The sequence below is a fragment of the Aptenodytes forsteri genome, unplaced genomic scaffold (assembly GCF_000699145.1).
Source record: "Aptenodytes forsteri isolate BGI_AS27 unplaced genomic scaffold, ASM69914v1 Scaffold307, whole genome shotgun sequence".
NCBI classification, from domain to species: Eukaryota; Metazoa; Chordata; class Aves; order Sphenisciformes; family Spheniscidae; genus Aptenodytes; species Aptenodytes forsteri.
In genome coordinates this window covers 1,081,003-1,097,762 of record NW_008795303.1, presented here as the reverse complement: position 1 = coordinate 1,097,762, position 16,760 = coordinate 1,081,003, and the positions used below count along the sequence as shown (strand labels likewise).

At 41.7% G+C, this 16,760-nt stretch overlaps 1 protein-coding gene across 2 annotated transcripts in view; it reads left to right on the top strand.

The window, feature by feature from the left end:
- IFT88 (intraflagellar transport 88) overlaps positions 1-7,498 on the top strand; it is a 70,742-nt gene extending 63,244 nt beyond the window's left edge. For both annotated transcript variants that reach the window (XM_009279365.2, XM_019472092.1), the window contains exons 25-26: positions 6,445-6,540; positions 7,238-7,498. In XM_009279365.2, the coding sequence (XP_009277640.1) occupies positions 6,445-6,540; positions 7,238-7,359 (218 nt within the window). In that variant the 3' untranslated portion in view covers positions 7,360-7,498. The remainder of the gene's footprint in view (positions 1-6,444; positions 6,541-7,237) is intronic.
- Positions 7,499-16,760: the final 9,262 nt, after the last annotated feature.

The following is a 16,760-nucleotide window of genomic DNA, read 5'->3' as shown; positions in this document are numbered from 1 at the left end:
TAGGGCCATAAGCATCCCAAATAATCTTGAATGTGATAGAGGCAAGAGATTCTGTTGTTACCCTGCAGCCAGGACTTCACGATCACTTATATTTTCTAGACTTTGTGTGCCTGTTGATGCCTCATTGATTACAAATCGTTGTGGGATGGTTCCATTGGCTGTGTGTGCAAAAAAAAAAAAAAGTTTTTTTGATAAACGGACAGGGAAAATATCTGAGTGAAGAGAGCATCTTAATGTGTTTTCTGCATCTGAACTCACTTAAGGAGTTAGCTGAACCAACACACCATAAACAATTTTCATTCTACAGAATTTCAAATCAAAATGAACTGCAGCAGAGTTAAAAATTGCATCTGCTTCCCGTGCCGTTTTTTGGTTTTAATATAATATTCTGCCTGCTACGCTGAACTTATTATTCTCTTTGGTTAAACAAAACCAAAGCCCTCTCTTCTCCAATAATGGTGTCTTTACCCCAAATATGAAAGATACACAGAGCTGCATTTAAACACATTCTGGATTTACTGAAGCATCTGTAGTCTTTAAAAGGAGTAGCCCACTATGCACTTTGTTACATAAACATTTTACAGAGGAGAGAGATTACCAAACAACCCTACCCTTTGATATCTTTTCCTGATGAGTAAAATGGTACTAAAAATTCTAATTTATGTCCTTCATGATACTGAAGGAATTTCTGATGCAGTAGTCTCATCACTGTAATTGCAACTAGTGAGACTCCTTTAAAAAATAAATATAAAATCATGGATTTTATGGGTTGAAGTGATATACACACAGGTATCTTGCTAAGTAGGAAGTACGGAAACACAAAGGTTTAGAATCTTTTTTGCTAGATATCACTGCTTAACATAGGATTATTCCAAAATAGGATTAATTTCACAGAATGTTGCTTTATTCATTATTCTGTTATATAAAATTAACCATTTTTTAAAAAATAAGTTTTATGCTTTATTTTTTTTTAAATTGTATGTGGGGGAATTAGTTCAAATTAGTTTTTGTATGGAAGTTGAAGAAATCTGAATGAACAGAATATATTATACATAAAATACAATAACTTAATTAAATATCCTAAATATAACATTATGGGCATGACTTTTAAACAGATGAGAGAAAGGAATGCACTGTAACAGATATCAGCATGTAGAATATATTATCTATGTCTTTATATGTATAGCTCCCAGTTAACACTATTGCACACAGACTGAGGGGAAGGTAACATCAGCATGATAATCCAAGTCTCAAGTATTATCATTTTACAGAGTAAATATATTTATAAATCAGATTTTGAAAATATATTGACCAGTTCTGCTAAATCAGTTCCTGTTGCTTTTTCAACTGAAATCTGGAGCCATATTCCTGCAGTCAGTTTATGTGTATGTGTCCACATTATCAACCCAGAGTGGGTACACTGGGACTGGCTTCCATGCGAGCTACAGTAATAACATACCTTTTAAATAAAAATACAATAAGTAAATAAATAATGAGCATGTATTAATTGCAGTGAAGGTTTTCTTGGATACAGAGAGCAATTTAGTTCAGCATTGGTCTTCCATTATTCAAAAACTTTATTTAATAAGGAGCATGTGTTTGTACAGTTACTAGAGTAATGCAGATAGAATTCATTTGCAGTTTGAGAAATGTCTACCTGTAGTCCTTTGATTGCAAGTGCAATCAGACAGATGTTAACACTCAAAGCTGTACCATTAGTAGAGAAAAACTCTACAAAAAAGCCTTTCATCCAGAGTTTTTATTATTATCCTTTGTCCCAATGTTACCTTTGGGTTTTTTCTGTGTACTACCTTAGAGAGTTAGTTTCATTCCCATAATCCAAAAGCTGGAATGTGTATAAAATCTTTGGCCAAATTATGTATGTATACTGAATAAAACCATATAGATGATTTATCTGCAAATAGAACTACAAAAAGTAATTTCAAGATGAGATTTAAACTTCTGGCAGATCATGTTATATGGTCAGCAGAATTTTTAATAGCTGCCATATTGGCAGCCAAATCCTGTGTCCCATGGCAGAGTGTCAAGAAAAGCCTTACCCGGAATGGCTCAACAACTAGGACATTCCTCCTGAAAGATGGAGCCATGGGTTTGAACTCCCTCAGGTGAAGGAAGGCATTGAAGCCAGACCTTTCGCTTCCTGAGCTGCTGTCTGACACCTCCATGTAAGGTAGATGGTGTCAACCACCTCTTATTCTCTTCCAGATGTACTTTAAAATGAAAGATGCTCAGGTTGTTACGGATGCAAAAATTTCACAGGGCTCAAGGGAAGACTGAACAAGTTCTTGGAGAATATATCAACCAATCCATTGTTAAATATGAAGAGCCACCCCCTTCCCGCAAACACACACTTCATTTACAAATTGTTGGAGGCTAGGAAATTATTCTTGGAGAGCTGCTGTATATGCTTGCTCTACTTATGATGCTCTTCCCTAAGCATCTTGTTGTTCTTTTGTACGGACAATAAGCCAGTTTAGATAGATCTTTAATCTAATCTAGTAAGGTATCTATATGTTCTTACTGCTTAAGTGTTAAGAGGACACTGCCCATAGACACTTACTCTTCATAGTTTTTTCCAGAGTGTGTTTAGTCAAGGTGGGATGTATTGATCAAATAACTGCTGCTTCTGGAAAGAACAGTCCAGCCCCCCTCAGCACTTCTTTTCTGTCCCATTCCTGGTTATATGTTCTTGCTGCTTCCCTTGCATTACTTCTAGCATTAATCTAACCCTTTGGTGAGTTGGTTCAGTTCATTAAATGCAGTAAATAACGTGTTTGCGCAACTGAATCAAGTCTGAAGCCTAAAAAGCTACATTTGTGTGAACAGCTATATTTGTTCACTGTAACAGCACTCACAATTCCATTTACTATATTGGCTCATAAACAGACAGGGGAGCTTAGGCACCAGGATTGCATGCTGAACATCCTGCAGGCATCTTGCTACTCAGGATGGCCATTTTGGGCAACTCAATCATAGCAGTAAGTGCTTAAGGAACTTCAAAGCTATGCGGGGGGGCAGTTGGTGAGGTTTAGATACTTCAATGGTTGGACATCCACTAGATGGGGAGAGAAAAGGGTGGAAAATTTGGCTTCAAATTTTGGACTTCCAGCTTCATTCCCTTCTTGGATGTAGCCCTAATAAAACTTAAGGGTCCTAGGATGTCCAAGAACGCTTCTGTTTTCAATTTTTTGTTTTAGGGCAGTAAGATGTACAGGTAACTTGTGGGTATTATGTTTATCCCAGCCATTTTGGTTTGTCTACCATCCTTTTTTTTTTTCTTCTTTTAGTTAATATAAAATCTTTCACCTTCCTCTGGTAGTATCACTAAAACCCATCTGTTTTCCTCCTTCACAATTGAAAACTTTTGGTATGCCATCTTCCTCTTTTATCTTCATTACACCCAGTTCTTCCTTTCTGGAACCAACCAATTAAACCTATGGAGTTTCTTTAATTAGTTCAATCTTCCCCTAGTGTTATGTCTTTAAGAATAGTTTGGGTTGGAAGGGACCTCTAAAGGTCATCTAGTCCAATCCCCCTGCCGTGGGCAGGGACATCTTCAGCTAGATCAGGTTGCTCAGAGCCCCGTCCAACCTGACCTGGAATGTTGCCAGGGACGGGGCATCCCCCACCTCTCTGGGCAACCTGTGCCAGTGTTTCACCACCCTCAGCGTCAAAAATGTCTTCCTTCTATCTAGTCTAAATCTACCCCCCTTTAGTTTAAAGCCATTCCCCCTTGTCCGGTCGCAACAGGCCCTGCCAAAAAGTTTGCCACCATCTTTTTTACAAGCCCCCTTTAAGTACTGAGAGGCTGCAAGAAGGTCTCCCCGAAGCCTTCTCTTCTCTAGGCTGAACAACCCCAACTCTCTCAGCCTTTCTTCATGGCAGAGGTCTTCCATCCCCCTGATCATTTTGGTGGCCCTCCTCTGGACCCGCTCCAACAGGTCCGTGTCTTTCTTATGCTGAGGGCTCCAGAGCTGGACACAGTACTCCAGGTGGGGTCTCACCAGAGCAGAGGAGAGGGGCAGAATCCCCTCCCTCGACCTGCTGGCCACGCTTCTTTTGAGGCAGCCCACGATATGACTGGCCTTCTGGGCTGCGGGCGCCCATTGCTGGCTCATGTGCAGCTTTTCATCCACCAGTACCCCCGAGTCCTTCTCGGCAGGGCTGCTCTCAATCCCTTCATCCCCCAGCCTGTATTGATACTGGGGGTTGCCCTGACTGAGGTGCAGGACCTTGCCCTTGGCCTTGTTAAACCTCATGAGGTTCACACGGGCCCACTTCTCCAGCTTGTCCAGGTCCCTCTGGATGGCATCCTGTCCCTCTGGCATGTCGACTGTACCACTCAGCTTGGTGTCATCTGCAAACTTGCTGAGGGGGCACTCGATCCCACTGTCTATGTCATTGATGAAGATATTAAACAGTACCGGTCCCAATACGGACCCCTGCGGGACGCCACTCGTCACCAGTCTCCATCTGGACATGGAGCCGTTGACCACTACCCTCTGGATGCGACCATCTAACCAATTCCTCACCCACCAGACAGTCCACCCATCAAATCCATACCTCTCCAGATTAGAGAGAAGGATGTTGTGGGGGACCTTGTCAAAGGCCTTATAGAGGTCCAGATAGATGACAACTGTAGCCCTTCCTGTGCCCACTGATGTAGTCACTCCATCAAAGTAGTGTAGTTTTGCTGTATCATTCCTGTCTTTGCATCTCCTTCCTGCTTCTTCCAACTTTATTCATTATTTTGTAATTTATTTGTTTTCCATTGCACAAGACTCTGTGCCTACTCCTATCCTGCTCTTTCTCTCCCTGTTAAACATTTTATATTCTCCTCTAAACTGTCCTCAAAATGTTTTCATCCACGCCATCTTTGAAGCTCAGCACTCACCTCCTTGTTGCGCAGGCCTGTCCAAAGCCCACTGAAATCAAGAAATCAAACCCATTGATTTCTTTCAGTTTCTTCAAATCCTTTGTTAAGAATTTGCTTCTTCCATGGAACCTGTCCATGAGAATTGATCCAAGGGAGGTCAATGTACATTAAAATAGATTTTCCTTGCTTTGATGTTTCAGTGGTAATCTGTGTCTTGTAAACATACTAATTGTTTGACATGTGACTGTATGTATTAGATCTTTCCTGGAGCAGAAACATTGTCTTCCAATTCAGGACTGAGTAAACTGAAGTCTGCTGTGCTATTTATAGAGAAATAAAGGATTGTCATCTTTGTGGAAGATTATTTTTTTAAAATAGTAACAATATTTATAAAAAGAACATTTATAGTAAATAAGACAATGAAAATGTGTTGCCAAGTCCAGACTTTGTAATTAATGTTTGCTGAATGAAACCATCTTTGTGGAAGATTATTTTTTTAAAATAGTAACAATATTTATAAAAAGAACATTTATAGTAAACAATGCAATGAAAATGTGTTGCCAAGTCCAGACTTTGTAATTAATCTGAATGAAAATGTGTTGCCAAGTCCTTTGTAATTGTCCAGACTTTGTAATTAATGTTTGCTGAATGAAACCCATTTTTCCTCCTTACAGATGGAGGACTTAATAACAACATTGTTTCGTGTTGTAAATGAGCATGTTTGTATTTGGCAGCATGGCATGTCCTGCCTTGTAAATATACCAAGCCAAACATGAAACGTTTTCTCCTAGCAGAAAAAAAATGCATAAAAACTTGTCGTAGCAGACGAGATTGAAAACTTGCCATGAATGTGAAAAAGAGATTCAGAGGTGAACAGAATATTTAAAGTGTCTGGAATACTGCTGTGGCAAGAGAATGTTAATCTGATGTTGTCTGGGCACGAGGCAGCCCTCAGAGCTGACACATTCCTTGGGGCCCTGCTGCAAACTGAGCTGCCAGCGCAGCGTTTACAGCAAGATGCAGGGCCAGGATGGTCTGTATACATGGACTGTGCCTGCCTGCCATGCAGACAGCACATGCCAAATATACTCTTCTAATTAAAAGCCAAGTTAGTGTTGTATTTAACCTTGAGAGCATTCAACAGGTGGATCATACTAATATATTAGTACGCACACAGACATATGAAATGTCTGTATACATTGTGACAGTGTTTATATTTATCATGCTTATTTTAACTCCAAAATGTGACTGTAATTCATAAGCAACTGAAATGTCGGCATTTGAAGCAGAAATATTTTAATGTGTTTACTCCAAAGTAAATAAGGCTGTATATATTTTAAAAAAAAAATTAAAACACACACTGTGTGGACACAGTGTCCATTGTGTTTTAATGACCACAATTACAAATGAGTACTGTATCCATCATGAAAAGATGGTTTCATCCAAATCTTGTCTGAGAGATAGTAGCTGAATTTATGTTGTTCTTTTATCATGATTTCACAGAATATAGTAGCATATTATTTGTCTTCAACTTTTTTTTCCCCCAGATGGTGGTGGTACCAAAGGGGAAAGACTGAGTGCCAAACTAAAAGCTTTGCCTGGAACAAGTGAACCCTATGAAAGTAGCGGCAGTAAAGAAATAGGCAAGTGGGCATCTTATACCTTCTTACTTTCCTAGCCCTCAAAGAGAGAGGAGATGGAAAAAATAAGTTCTTGGAAGAGCATGTATAATTAGACAATTAGGAAAACATTTTCCTCATGAAATAAATGTGAAGAATGGCTTTAGCTTCATTGTTCAGAGCTCACTATAAAGTAATTGTAAATATTAAGAGATGCGGCCCATGTAAATATTTATTACTTTCGATATCCATCTGCTGCATCCTTTAGTCAGTTCTTGTGGTTCTGCAGTCACAAATTCTTCACTAAGATTAAATTTTCAAAGGGGTTTAACATCCCAAATCCATGTGGAATGTGGTACTTCCTAAAATGCCCTTCCTTTAACCAACTCATCAGTCTTCCTGTTCCATGGACTTTTCCAAAGTCTTTTTCTCACTTAATGACTGTAATAAAATAAAGAGAAATTTATTTTAAAAAAAAGAAGGAAAAAAAAAAGCTTCTATCCCTAGCACTCGGGTACTTTGCTCGTGTGCCATGCCTCACTTCGCAAACATGGTATCTTGTTCTCCATCAGTGTTCGTACGCTTTTTCTGGTCTGCATTTCAAAGACACCTGACAGATGTGTAATGCTAAAACCCACTCTTGTGTTTGATTGTGTATGTTTGAAACAAAGCTAAAATTACTTGCAGGTAACTATTTCAAATGTATTTATTTAAACCGTAGATGCCTCCTACATAGATCCACTTGGCCCACAAGCAGAAAGACCAAAAACTGCAGCAAGAAAAAGAACTGAGGAAGATGACTTTGCTGATGAAGAACTAGGAGAGGATTTGCTTCCAGAATAACATATGGTCCACTCATAACTTTTTCTCCTTTTAAAAGTTTTAGCAGAAAAACATTCATCCATGATGACTTTTGTAGTGGATTTTGATGAAAATACTTGTGAAATACTTTGGATATATGGTATCATACATTAAAAATGTGGATTTGAAGTTGCAGTGTCTTTTATAATTGATTTAAAAAAAAATAATGCTGAGGTGGTTTTACTCATGCATAAAAACTACACAGGTATTCAAACTCATTGCAAACCATATCAAGCGCATAAAGCTTTTGCTTTCAGAGACACATCCAATGATAATAGGAAACACAGCAGTCTCTAAAATTTCACCTTTCAGTGCAAAATACCTTGAAGCAATGTTATAAGGTTGAAAGTCCCATATCCCTCATCCAAAGCCAGAACTTACTTAAGGCCTGTGAATTGACTTTCCAAAAATGTTGGGTATGACCTTGGTCATCTTGAAGGCCCCAATTCAGCAAAGCACTTAATACTGATACTGAAGAAAGCATCTTAATTTTAGTCTATGCTTAGCTGAGCTAGGGCCATTTTGCAGTCTCTTGGCAATCTCCTAGGTATTTTTGCAATTACAAAGATGAGGGGGTTTTTTATTTTGAATGAAATCCTGCCCACTCTGACCAATCTAGTTTGTTCAGAATTGCTAATTAGGTTTCAGCTTTTGAATCTCATGTTGGGGATTGTGGCACTGACTACGCATAGGTAGCTTTCTACAGCCTAGGTTGAGTATGTGCAAAGATGTTAGTTACAGAAATCATAATTTTGCTTATGAACTGAACAAGTTTGATCTGAAGTCATTGAGACATGTTAAATAGGAACATGGGGTTCCTGATTTATATGACTTTTTGGAGATAAAAATATTAGTCAGGTGTTCAGAATTTCCTAATAAATACTTGCAAAACTAGTACACTGGGGTGGCAGGGACTTGTTTTTAAAACATCGGTGTGAGTTTGGTTTAATAGTTAGACTTTGGTTATTACACTTTGAAATGCAAGGATTCAGTCTTTTAAAATTTCCAATGCTCATTCTCAGTGTTGGTGCTTAGACTGTTTCCCGACTAGTGGCACTGGAAAGTTCTCTTCATAGCTTCATGAAATGTTCTTTTCAGGTTTTAAAAACATCTGCCTGGTCTCATAAGACGTCTCTGCAAGTGGTCAGAAATACTTCGTTAATGGCGCAGTTGTCGGAATGTGATCTTGTGGGTTTTATGGTACAGTTAATGAACTGCTTTACATGTAACGTGTTTCCCATGATACTGGTGCAGCACTCAGTCTAGGACTGCAACAGCTTCTGCTTGGTGGTGTAAGCAGAGCACATTCAGTGTGGTCTATGGCATAGCCTGAGGAGCTCACCAAACAAAAAAGACAGGGTAAGCTCTGGAGCCTGATCCTTCTAGAGGATGGAAAAGAGCATGAGAAGGAACTGGATGCCGCCTGTCTTATTTCTGCAAGTCTCTCCTGTGCTGCAGTTCTCTCTTAGCAGCAGGACAGAAAGGAAAAAAAGATGACCTCTGCTGCAGCCAGGGACAGAAAGGGAAAGAATGGATGGCTTATGTGGCTAAAGAACTTGAACCACACTGCAACGCTAACATGCTAAGCCAGAGCAGCCTTTGGCTTTTTTGCTGTTCAACTCAGCTGAGGAGACCTTCTGTGTCTTTTAGAACGAGAAACACAGAAATTTGTTGCCTCTTTTGTCTCTGGTGAATCCCTGAGTTCACTGCAGTCTTTACCATTTTACTTTTTTCCACTCCTTGACAGTAGTCCAAAGACGGTGCACACCTGTGAACGCAGAGTCTGTGTACTGTTGTCAGCTGGGTACATTCTGGGTCTGTTGTAGAGCCAGCAGGAACTTGCTGTCTCTGGCACTGGGCAGCCCTGACCTCTCTTCACCGAGGCTACCCCTGCAGCCCCACCACTGCCAAAACCTTGGCACTGGCACCCAATACAACAGTGTATATTTTTAGTATTTTCAATGAAATGTCAGTCAGAAAGACAAAGGAAGGGAGATGGAAAGGCAACCCAGCTGAACAATTCTCGGAGAAGGGCTCAGGCAGATGACTTAACTTTACGGTCACACTTGGGACCCAGCTTTCTCTTGCCCGTTCTTCAGTGCTGCCGTTATCTACTGCTCTGGTCATGGGATGACATATTCCTGGATATCATGGTAGTTCTTTTCTGTCAGGCTTTCAGTCTTGGAAGACCTGGACCTCCAGGATGTGACATGCCAGGCAGGAAGGAGCATTTTCAGCTACAGACTGCAGTGGAATGAGTTATCAGACTAATCACAGTGGGAGAAAGTATTTGGGACCATGGCAAGGAGTATAGATAAACCTGTGAAACAGGGCAAAACTGAAGACAGGCAAGATACTGCCATGGTCTTCCAATGCGAAACCATTTGAGTAGAGCATCTAATCAAACATTGCAATCACACAGACATGTCCATGATAAAGTGGTATGAATCACTAATAATTTGGAATATGGTTTACAGGCAGACTTAGTCCATCGAAACACTCCTATGGACTTTGATCAGCAGCAGTTTCTTGGTTCAGTTTGCCCAGATGCCTAACTGTACATTATGTAAAATTCTGTGTTTTACAAACAAAGAATTGCACTTTTGTTCCACTCCTGCACAAACTTCCAGGAACTTCTGGAACATGTTGTTTCTTACAGCATGAGGATCTGATTATATAATGCTCTGGGTTATGATGTATTTGCATGTTATTTTGCAAGCACAGTTGAGCTTGTTCTGAACTGACAGAAAGCCATGTGATCCAGCTCCAACACTGGAATAGTAAGTCTTGCTCACAGTCAAAATTATTTAGCCCAGGTTCAACTCCTTCAAAACTATGTTAACTATGGCTACATCTCTACTAGAATTGCAATATTGCCAGGGCAGGCCCAGAGCAGAGGAGCTGATGTGTAACCATCCGTATTGTAAGACTAGTAGCACACCCCCGGTACAGTTTTGGCCTGTGACTATTAGCAATCTCCCAGACAATTCCCTTGCATGACCCAAAGGTTAGCCTGGGCCAGGAACCATTCTTCATAAGCATCTTAGGTGCAGCCTCCTTCTTCTGCTGTGTGAGACGTTCTGTGTGAGGGAGCACAAGATGTGACATCCCACCTGGACTCAAGGCTGGAGAGTGATCCCTGATGGGGACTAATATAACTGGGATCCATTCAGGAGAAAGAAGCTCTGTGTGTGTCCAAAGTGCTATGTCAGCATGTTGTTGGAAGGCCTCAAGCTATTGGTAGATGAACACACCTGCATGATTCAGGCAGCTCAGGTCTTGAAGGGAGCGTGGCCATGCTAGTTGGGTGCTGTGTCTAAAATAATTACCTGGGTTATACGTGATTATTGCACTATGTTGATGTGATGACCCTGCCCCTGTCCTGGAGCTAGCTTGGTTGGCATTTAGCTCAGGTGCAATGTGAGCTGTGTTCCCTGCTGCCATGTAGGATGCCCTCAGTCCTGAGATAGGGCTTAGAAACCTCAGGAATGGAAACACTGCATGAGCTAAATAATTCTGCCTTGATTCCAGAAATTCAAGCAGAAATATTTAGTCAGGTTTGGTTGTGCAAAACAGACTCCATCTCCAGAAGCCACACTGCAGGCATGTGCTTCCAGCACCATTTAAGCCCTGATTTTGTGTTTATAATTTTGGAATTAGTAGATCATTTAAAATTCCTGAATAAGGTTTTGGTAAATGCAATAGGACTGCTATTATACTAGGTTGTTTGGGGTTTTTTTAATCTTAGGAAGGCAGCAGTATTAAACCTAGGAAAATGCTAATCCCCTTGAGGAACTGACTCGTGAGCTATTTTAGCTTGTATTGTCATGAAAAGTGTATTGGTCACAATATTAAGCAACCCTCAGTTGACCTTTCAGACCTAAAATATTCTGTAAGTCTTCTTCAGGATGTGCTGGATTCAGTTAGGTACAAAGTTACCTTTCTCTTTACATGTATGAAAAATGTCTCTTTGTACAGTAGGCTCTCTGATAATGACCCTATGAGTCACTGTCATTTTACAAAACATACAGAAATCCAGTTTCCTTGGATAAAAGTGGAAGGTAATCACAGCAATTCTATCCCCTGAAACAGACATTTGTTGTCTTGATTCTCTCTAGAGTCTTCTATGTGAATTACTGCTTCAGAAGTGGACAGGGAAAAAATCCTTTGAGAATAGCCTCTTAGAGCATAGGCTGTGGACACTCTAGGTGGTTACCTTGGTGGCGAGTATCTTGGAGGCATAAATAGCCAAATACAAATGATAACCTGGGTAGTATTTTCTTTATTTGTTCCTAAATAAGCCTAACTCCACAATATCAAAGCATTCTTATTCACATATTTCATGTTTCACCCTGAATATCCTTCACTACAGATTGTGTAACTCATTACTTTTAAAACAAAGTTATTCTAGAGAAACATGGGAAATTAATACTGTACAAAAAAAAAAAAGGATAAATAGTTCTGCGAGTCTTATGATAAAGGGCTGTTTCTCTTCTTGGTTCCTTTGCAAGTGTAGTATGAGACCGTAAGAAACTAATCTAATTTGCTAAGCTTTGATTGTTCTTGATTTCAAAGGCATGGATGCTCAGCTTTTCAACAGAAAGGCTGTTAACCTGTTTGCACCTGTTTTCACCTTTGCAAAATGAAGGCCGTTAAGGATTCTCCACTTTGCAAGAATTCAGTTTTGCAAAGCTAAATTGCCTAACAACTGTAAAATATGCTGAGATCCTGCTGTAGAAGATGCTATGCCATGGAAGTTGCAAAGTGGTATTACAATGCTTACAAATGCAGGGAAGAGGGAATGGGAACAGCATCAGCAGTCTGGGTGACAGGTTATCTGCAAACAGAATGTGAGGGAGAAGGACATCTTTAGGGAGTAATTTAATTCTGTGTCTGAAGATTTATATCTGCTGGTGATGCCAGCTGAATGTTTGTTCCATACAATATGAGCTGTCCAACTTGAAGATCTATATGATAATTTTTTTAAATGTTTTCACGTCGTTATTTCAGATAGAGATGGGATCTCATTAATGTACACGCTGCTGTAGCAGGATGGGTATGTGCATTTGGAATATGCCAGTTTAGGGCAATTGTATCATTGTTGTGACAAGCACATTACTGTGGCATCATTACTAATGCTTGTCACAATAATGTGCTTTAATAATGTGTGAACCATAGCATCTGGAACTGGCTGTCATACCAGGATGGCTATGGAAGACAACAATCCCAACCAAGAGAAACTCCTGACGAGGTTGCTCATTGGTGATTTCATGTGACTGGGAAGGGCTACATTCTTACACCTACTGGCAGGTTTTCATGATCCTTCTAGTGGTTCTGAAACAACTTTCCAAGTTATCTTAATGGTCTGATGATAAAGTATTTGAATAGGATTTTTTCTCCTGCTATGACATACATTTTCTCCAACTGTTAGTTACAATGTAAGACTCAAGGTACAAATCTTGTGTGGGTTTTGTACATTTCAGTGTTTAACATTGCATGAAAAATGCTCTCTGATGGAATCATGCAGAAAATGTTTCTTATTAATATGAACTTACTAAAAATGTCTGCCTTATTCTTGCACAGCTCAGTTTTCTTTTGAATGCTGCATGACAACCCCCCAGAAAGAGCATTTAGAACATTATGTAAAAGTGAAAGAAATACTTTTTCCATTACTCAGTAGATTTCCTTCTGTCTCTCCTATCAGTGCCAAGTTTCCCTTCCCCTTCCTCTCAAACTTTTCCCGCTTGTTTTGGTTAAAAAGGGATAATGTAAGGTGAATAAGGGAGGATAAGAAATGGTAAGGCACACCATGAAGCTCATCAGAATCCAATAAAATAGAATGTGAAGATTGGATCATATTAGAATGCATAGATGAAATGATTGCACAGAAGGACGTGAACTGTTGTCTTCATTTATTATTCTGGGCCAGGAAAGTGGAAAGTTTACAATAATCTATTGTTGAAATACTAAAGGGCAACACCAGAAGCTTGGGAGACTATCGAGAAGAATACATATGAATCATAAAAAGTAGCTACCATTTTTTTCCAGAAGGTACAAAAGTGCCTACAATGTATTAGAAAACAGAAGTCCGTGAATCTTCTAAGGATGTAGAATAGAACATTGTAATAGAAATGTTTATGTTGGTATGAATGGTAAGGAAATGTGAACACATGGGTGCAAAATACCAGCAGGAGGAGGGCTATAAAAACGGCATGTGTTGCTGACATCTACAGTAGCAAGTCATCAAGATCCTAGCACACGTCTACCTTCAGTTTCTCAGGACAACCAGATCTGAAGCAAAGACATTGACTAACTCCTGATGACTCACAGAGGTGGGAGAGGATCAAGAGATTAATCACTGTCAGCTCCTGATGGGTACAATGAGACGCATCCAAAACCAGCACCCTCCTAAGAAGAATCCATGAAGTGTAGGGAATAGACTTGAAAACCGGTGCCCCTTGTCCTCCATGTCATTGAAAGCAATTCTGGACAGACTCCCTGGATACAGGTGTCAGTGCCTGACTGCTCGGTGGACTACCTACATGCATCTTGGTGTTTGTATGTATGAAAGTGTGAGTGTTAGGGCCTCAAATCAGTTGTGTTTTAACATAAATTAGTATTTCCTTCCTATGAGATACCACATCGAGCTATATTGTTGCTACAGTGCTGTGACACGTATTTCTGCAGTCATTATGTTTTCAGGATTTACTGAAAGAAAAGAATTCTGCAATAAGCGACTCAACATCCATTCACATAATTATAAACTGTAAGATTAAATGCTCTATTTGGCAAAATAAAGGGTCATCTTTAGTGGTAAAGTACACAAGAAAACGAGCATTTCTAGGAGTGGGTTCATCCCATTCTGACAGTTCTGAAACAGTTCAGATGATTGCAACCACCAGAGCACAGAATCAAGTCTCTCATGGTATCTGTCAGCAACACGTTGTTTACAACCAAATTTAGAAGTCTAAATGTAGGAATACATTTAAAATGCCTAAACGTATTTATGTAGAGCCATATCGCAGACTCCCCAAGACATCCACATAAAGCTGCCATGTATGACACAGGATCTATGGGAGGTCTCTGAGGTGGCCTCTGGGTATCAGGCCAAATACCCTAGGGTACCTGAAATGCACTCGAGACCCAACTTTAAGCACTTGAATTATTCTGTGCAGAGAGTGTTCAGTTCCTAACAGACAAATATCCAGTGGCATTTGGGAGGTCATGGAGTGTCTGAGACCCGCCCCAGGCAGAGCAGACTAGCACAGTGCCTCATTTATGCCAGCCTTGCCCTGTCCTGGTGTAGCAGCTACAGGCCAGGTGAGGCTCCTCACACTACTCAAAGTGACACTGCGGAGCCTGTTTCCAGATGACTGAATCCTGCCCTGTGCAGCCAGGTGTGAACTAAGTGTCCATCGATGGAGCCAGTGGACTTGTACGCATTACAGTTAAGCATTTAGTGCAATTTGAGATGCCCTAGTGTATCCCACATGGCTGATCCCAGGTCCCATATCCTATCTGGCAGTTTCCTGCATGCTCACAGGATAGTAGGCTTTGAGACAGCCAAAGAGGCACTAGATGATAAGTACGTTAAACACCTGAATTGCTCCCCAGTGTTTAGACACCACATTTATTTGTCTGCACCCTCATGCTGAGCTCCACCTCCTCCCATCTGGTCCTGACAGCAAGGAGGTAGCCAAGGGGAGGTGGGGTGGGATGGGACGGGGTGGTGAGGGGCCTTGAGGTGACCACAGCCCTGGGCAAGAGGCTGTCCCCACACAGACAGGGGTGACAAGGCGGTCTCTGTGTCAGCCATTCTCCCCATGGGCCCGAGTTATGGGGTTTGTCCATCCCACTGTGTTTGAGCAAGGCAGAAGAGTGACAGCCCTTTTTCCTCAGCCAGTTGAGGGCTGGGCCTTCCATCAGCCCTGGCTCCCCCTGGTGATGTGGTGGCCATGTCACAGCGAGCAGAACATTGGTGGTGACCATGTCACAGGGGATTGGTGACATGGCCATCCAGGATGGGTATGAAAAGGGCTGTGTGGTGAGCTGGCCCAGACTGGAGGCAGGCAAATGAGCAAGGGCTGAGGCAAGATGGCAGGAAGGAGGGCAGGGAAGGGAAGGCTGCTGCCCTTCCAAGAGCTGGGACTAGGCAGGGAGGCAGGGCTTGCCTGTGACACGACAGATGGTGGCTCTTCCCCTTTGTCTTTTAGAACTGGAGGCTCAGACAAGGACTTGACCAGACCGTGGCATGCTCCTCCCTTCAGACACTGAGCTAGAGAGATTTGTTACTTTCTACAAGGACACTGACATAAAGATAAGGAATAAAAAATGACACCAACCCCTGGCACCAACCCCAATGATGCCACGTCACAGTGGGCAGCAGGCTGGCAGTGGTCCATGTCACCATGGGGCTGGTGACACAGCCGGTGCGGGATGGGTGTCTCCTGGCTGCCTTGGAGATGTGGGACTGGCAGCCTTGGCCTGAGGCTGGGAGAGCCCTGGGCAGGGAGGCATGGGTTGCCCATGGCAATGGAGGGTGGCTGCTCCGGTTGTTGATACTACCCTGTCATTTACAGCCACAGTCTGCACTGCAGCACAGTCTCATAGGCAGCTGGAAGCTCCCCACAGCCGTGGACGAGGGGAGCTCTGCACCACCCACCCTCTCTGTGTGAAACTTCTCTCAAAGTTTTCTGATTCATGAACCCATTAGCTGGTTCTTGTTTGTGTGGTCTTTTGGGGGAAACTTGTCCATATATATGTACAGAAATCTCTCTTTATAAATCTGTATATTATACAGGAACAATTCCTGACATAAAGAAAGTGGGGAGCCAATCAGAGGGTGCTCTGAGATCATGTAGGTATGATGTTTTCAAAACAGGACAACTGCCCGATCACAGAAACAGTATGAAACATGCAGGGGTATGACATCATCAACAATGGCAATCACCATGTATTTGGTGGGCAAGGGCTTCCTGTTGTCACATATTGCTGGGAAAGCTGTAAGGGGTGGCTGGTCCTGCCAGACAGCCACAGGCCAAGATGAAAACATGTGGGCCATGAGACTGTCAGAAATGGCAACTACCTGCCATAAAATGGCATCTGAAACAACATGGTGGCCCCGTGCATGTTGTGGGAGAGGACTTCCTGCTCTGAGGCTCTTCTAGGGCTGACAGGAAGGGGTGGCTGGTGTCAATAAATGGCCGTGAGCCAATCAGAGAGGATATGAAAACAAGTGGGTCATGTTTTACAAAACGGCGGCTTAGTGCCATTACAAAGAGCCAAGAGTCATGTCCTTCGGCCAGCGGGATGAGGCAGGAGGCAGTCTGTGGGCTCCATACGGACCTCGCCACCAGGTCAGCTGTTGTCAAGGGCACGGGCAG